Source organism: Capsicum annuum, chromosome 7 (assembly GCF_002878395.1).
Source record: "Capsicum annuum cultivar UCD-10X-F1 chromosome 7, UCD10Xv1.1, whole genome shotgun sequence".
Lineage (NCBI taxonomy): Eukaryota > Viridiplantae > Streptophyta > Magnoliopsida > Solanales > Solanaceae > Capsicum > Capsicum annuum.
The window spans coordinates 193247061-193252997 of record NC_061117.1 but is presented as its reverse complement, the minus strand read 5'-3'; the positions used below and the strand labels follow the sequence as shown (position 1 = coordinate 193252997).

The window sequence follows — 5937 nt, the reverse complement described above, 5'->3', positions numbered from 1 at the left end:
GTGGTTTTAAACCTGTGATGCCCCACAAAGACCAGACCGAAATAATCAATTCCGGTGATGTCTTGTTTAAAAGTCTCAACGGTCATCAACTCCAGCAAGAAAATAGCGACAACACATGCGGTGAAGGCGAGAGACGGAGCTGGCTCGAACGGGCTGGCTGCTGGCACGGTATTAAGAGGAGAATGGGGGCGGAACAGCGGTTGGGATGTTGGTCGCAGCGACAGGGTCGTTTGGTTGGTCATCGGAGAAGGCGCTGGATGACGGAGGAGGCCGGATCTGAGCGGCGGCTGGAGGAGCAGCCCGTGCTGGCCCTTGGAGGCGACGCCGTCTCTGGCTGGTCGGCGTTTGAGTGGAGAAAAAGGAGGACGAGAGTTGGAGTAGCGCTGGCGCCAGCACTGTTTTCGCCGATGGGGGAGGCTGCGAGAGAGGGTTTTGAGAGAGAGAGTGAGAGTCCAGAGAGAGGGAGAGAGGGGGGGCTCTTCCTCCTTTGTATATGCCTTTTGTGTGTGTATATATGAGGTGAGGGTGGGGTAGTGGGTAAGGTAGGTGGGGTCACGTGGGGGTAGGGGGTAGTGGTGAGGTGGGGTAGAGTTTGTTAGGATAGGGTAGGTGTTGGTTTTTAATTCGGTGGGTTGTTAGAATATTAGGATAAAATAAAATTAGTTAGGGGGTTGTTATTTTTGTCATTTTGTGGAGGGATTATCACACGGGTGAGGGTACACGGTAGGATAAGGTAAACAATAGGTAAAAGCGATATCGGGGAGGGACGAAATTAAGTGTCTACATTTACAAAGCCATGGATAAGTAATCCCATGGTTTCTTAGGGATAAGATAATATACTCTATGATGTATTAGCTATCCATGTATTAGGTGAGATTAGATTTAAATTAGGTAACCAAATATTGTACATAGCTGGTCTAATTTTTAATCCATGAATTATTTTATTTAATACGGCCTACCAAACGAGTCCATTTATATGTAAAATATTTACTAAATTTGCAATAAATAGCCTGTTGGTCTGAACCCAAAGCATTGACTAAGAACCTAAAGCGTTGAACTCGTAAAATTTAAATATTGAATTCGCCTCTAAATTATGAAACTTGTTCTTCATACTTTTACTATGGAAGTCGTTTTTCTTATTTTCAAGAGATTTATTTTCCTAAAGAAAACGTTTTCCAAAAATTATGACCAATAAAACATAGAAAGATTAAAAAGTATTTTCCTTCCTTGCCGTAACTCCTTATAAATCCAGCAGGGGCATTCCCCATCACAACAGTTTCATAAACATCATTGGATCTGAAAAAAAAATTACATGATCGAGGCACTACAGGAGCTTGGAATTGACATGACATATTTTGGAATTGACATGACATATTTTGACCCTTTTTCTAACCATGAATTCGGTTAATCAGTTCAATATACTTTTACCTCTCAAGTTTCAAGCAAAGGGAGTTGTGAATTATTTTCTAGAGATATACTCATATACGGACACGCATATACATAGATACTTAAAGACAATTATTCTCCACAACTAAGCAAAACAGAAATTTCAACATACATTTATACATACCTTGTACGGACCATGTTCACAACTAAAATTAAGGAACAAACTTATGTCTTTTTTACTGCAAAGTTAAAGTAGCAGCTTTAAGTAAACAGTCTTGGCTTCTCAATTATACAAAGAACAAACTTTACTTTCTTGAGCATAAAGAAAATAGTCATACGTGATGAAGACATGATTTGAAATTAATAGATTCTAAATTCGCTATCGAATTCATAGCTCGTCTTGGTTTTGTTCAATTTGAAGTTAAAGATTTTGTATATATTTAATTGATTCCTTAATACACATTCACGGTCTAAACAAAATTATTCAATTCATCCGAGATCTTGCCTAATATTTGTAATTCTGCCCAGACAACACATTGGCAATATGCCTGACAAAAACACTTCAGCGGTTTTAATTACTTAAGAAAGTAAAAATTGTTAATTTTGTAACGAGGTTTTAACCATTGATGGGGAATTTTAGTAGTTTCATTGGTTGACTATCTGAACTTTCACCTTGTTATTGAGAGTTTAATTCCCCACCTTGTAATCCCTGTTCCTCTACTCAGGGGCGGAGCTACCCTTTTGCAAGGGGTTCATCCGAACTTCCTTTGACGAAAAATTATATTATTATATATGATTAAAATTATTTTTTATGTATATATATATATATTAGATGTTAAAACCCCTACAACTTGTTCGTATGTTTATTTCTAAACCCCTTTATGAAAATCTTAGCTCCGCCACTACCTCTTCTCCAAGTTTTGAAAGAGAGAAACTTAACCATTGACAAGTAATGGCGGAGCTAGGGGATGGTTTACTCTTAAAAAGGTACCATTGAATTTGTAAGTGTGGTTTAAGAGCAGCTGAATTTGATAATAAGATAATGCAAATACAGTGAAATATACTATTTTTCTCTGTTTAAAAAAGAATGACCTACTTTAATTTTTAGTCTGTTTTAAAAAGAGTAAATATTTCTTTATATGAAACTGACTTTGATACGACATGCTTAAGACGACAAGATTAAATGACATTTTGATACATTTGACATGCCTTTAATTTAGGATTATAAAATTCAAAAAATTCTTTATTTTTTAAACTTCATGTCAAGTTAAATTAAATTATTCTTTTTCAAGAGGGAGAGTATAAAAATTTGATGATGATCAAATCAATCAACAATGAACCTAGTTACAGTGCTGCCGACAAAGAGAGTAAATGTTTAAGCTATATATGAAACTGAGTCTTTTTAATATAGAAATTTTTTTTCTATTATGCTTGTGTTTTGGTGAATATTCTGATCAATTCGGGCCTGTCCTGTCAATTCTTGACATAACACGTTAGGCCATTTATCAACTGGTGAATTTTCTTGTCTTTTTCACGTGGTTACTTTTTTAAATTTTAAATTTTTTTAGTAAAATTTTAGGCTCCGTCCACTATTGACTTACTGTGTCTCTACATTACATTGTAGTGTTTATACCAAATACCTTGTACAAACTGAATACATTCAAATTAAAACAAAGCACAAACCAGCTCCATCAGTTTAAATTTTGGTTTAGCAAAGGGATATGCCAAAAGCCTATGCATGAGCTGTCACGATTGAAATGGTAGCAGGTATTGAGGATTTTAATTATTGAAATAACTTGCACCTCGCATGCCTGTACAGTCATAAACATCCATATCTACTGCAGGAGCAGGTGACCAAATTGAATTAATTAAAAAGATTTTTTTAATAAAAGGAGCAAATGAGATTTTTTTTTGGTTAATTTTAAGGCATACTCCCTCCGTTTTATAATAAATGAATTATTGGAGTATTTTTTATATTTCAAAATAAGTGAATCATTGAAATTTTTTTTCAAATTTACCCTTGAGGATTTGACAATCAAGGGGCCCATCAATTGAAAAAGAATAAAATAAATATGATTCTGTACTTTGAACAACAAGGGTAAAAGTGGAAAACTATGTTAAATTTATGTCTTTTATTCTTTTTCTTAATTTGTGTGTCAAAGTCCAATAATTCATTTATTATGAAACGGAGGAAATAATACGTAACAAACTTAGACTCAGCTGAGAATTAAGGACTTCAACTTTGAAAATGCACATTTAAATACTCAACTCGTTTCCATTATGTTAGTTGAATACTCCCACTTATAAACTGATCACTTAGACACCTCCAAACTTTGGGTGTTACTTCAGCATCGGGTATCCACGAAACAAATTAATGGGGATGAGTTGAAGTGTTTAGGTGTCAATTGAGATCAAATTGAATCGTCTAAATGTGCACACTTAAATTTTGGAGTGTTACTTGCCGGTTGAGGCTAAATTTTAGTGTATTTTTTTGTATTGTGTCGAATCCTAAAGTAACACACTGGTGGCTAAACTTTAAAGAAAGAATAAACAGGAAATTGTTTGTATGAAAAAAAAGTTGAGTCAACGTGAATAAGGAACATAAATCATACAGAACGAGTCCAATGGGAAAGAGTCCATAACTAAACCATTTTATATTGTTATAAAGAGTTAATAGTTGTTTATTTAAATAAAATAATTGCATGTTACTTCTTAGCTTGATTAGCAAGCCCACTAGGTCCCTATAAATTTGTTATTATGCTATTAGACTTGATGTGTGTGTAGTACAAAAACACATCAAAGAAAAAAGTGAGTCTCTTCGAGACAAAGCAATTACAAATGGCCTCATTTAGCAATTTGATGAGTACTTTGGTATTATTTATAATCATAGGCTGTGGATATGCTCAATTGGAGATGAATTTCTATGCCAAGAGCTGCCCAAAAGCAGAGAACATTATTAAAGATTTTGTTCAGAAGCAAGTTCCTAAGGCTCCAAATACTGCAGCAGCCATACTAAGAATGCATTTCCATGATTGTTTTGTCAGGGTAAGAATTACTGTCTTATTTTCCTTTTAAATTTGCATAATATGATAAAGAAGGTCTCTTTTCATATTTAGCAACTCTTAAATTCCAATATTCTACGTGATATGTTTAAGACCACAATATTCATAAGTCATCCTTATTTTCTTGAACTTTGTGTTCAGTCAAACTAAAGACATGTAAAATGAGACAAACATGTAAAATGAGACGGAGGGAGTATGATTTTTGCCCCGTTTCACATACAGAGTTTCTTTATGTTCTTACTGAATTTGCTTTGTTTCTGATTCTGTTTTGCTTCTTTCTGTTTAACTTTGGTCTTTACAGGGCTGTGATGGATCTGTGCTTCTTAATTTCACTTCAAGTACTGGAAATCAGACTGAAAAACAAGCCAATCCTAATCTGACATTGCGCGGCTTCTCATTCATTGATGCTGTTAAGAGATTAGTTGAAGCGGAATGCCCTGGAGTTGTCTCTTGTGCTGATATTATTGCCTTGGTTGCTAGAGATGCAGTTGTAGTTACAGTAAGTATTACTAGCTTTTTATCTATTACTGTGTTGGCTAGTTTGCATGCACCTCGACTAAAACTGGTACTGGATAATCTGTCTACCAACGTTTAGACAGATGGAAGAGATTACCTAGTATTTTGTCATACAAATTTGAACCTGAAACCTCATGATTCTCAACTTACTTCATTGATGACTAGGCGACACGCTTGAATGCCTGAAAAATAGTACTTATAGAACCATTTTCTATTATCTGATGAACTACTTATTCTTGTTGTCACGGGCATGACAGGGAGGTCCTTTTTGGAATGTGCCAACTGGTAGAAGAGATGGAACAATATCAAATGTCTCAGAAGCCAATGCTGACATCCCAGCTCCAACTAGTAACTTCACCAGACTACAACAATCTTTCGCGAAGAAAGGCCTTGATTTGAAGGACCTGGTCCTCTTATCAGGTACGTGTTTTAAGTTTATACAATACGTTTTTAGTACCTCATGAGGTTAAGTTACTTCAACTATTTTCTTCTAGGTGCACACACCATTGGAGTGTCTCATTGCTCCTCATTCTCCGAGCGTCTGTACAATTTCACTGGGGTTTTTGGTACACAAGATCCATCACTAGACAGCGAATACGCGGATAATCTCAAGTCAAGAAAATGCAAATCGATCAATGACAATACCACTATAGTTGAGATGGATCCAGGTAGTTTCAAGACATTCGATCTTAGCTACTTCAAACTTCTACTCAAAAGGAGAGGCCTATTCCAATCCGATGCAGCCTTGACAACACGTACCACAACAAAAACATTTATTGAACAGCTAGTCGATGGACCGCTCAAAGAATTCTTCGACGAATTTGCTAAGTCCATGGAGAAAATGGGAAGAGTTGAAGTTAAGACAGGCAGTGCTGGTGAAATCAGGAAGCATTGTGCATTTGTGAATAATTGAAATTAAGTTCTAATGATTTTGTGGTTGTATTCATAATTTATGTGTCCCCTGAGTGAATAG

The 5937-nt window shown here is 35.7% G+C and overlaps 1 protein-coding gene across 1 annotated transcript; it reads left to right on the top strand.

The window, feature by feature from the left end:
- The first annotated feature begins 4008 nt into the window (after nt 1–4008).
- LOC107878262 (peroxidase 3) lies at nt 4009–5937 on the top strand. Its single transcript, XM_016725182.2, has 4 exons — nt 4009–4431; nt 4750–4947; nt 5222–5384; nt 5459–5937. Exons 1-4 carry the CDS (start codon nt 4225–4227, stop codon nt 5875–5877), a joined length of 987 nt encoding a protein of 328 aa, XP_016580668.1. The 5' UTR covers nt 4009–4224; the 3' UTR covers nt 5878–5937.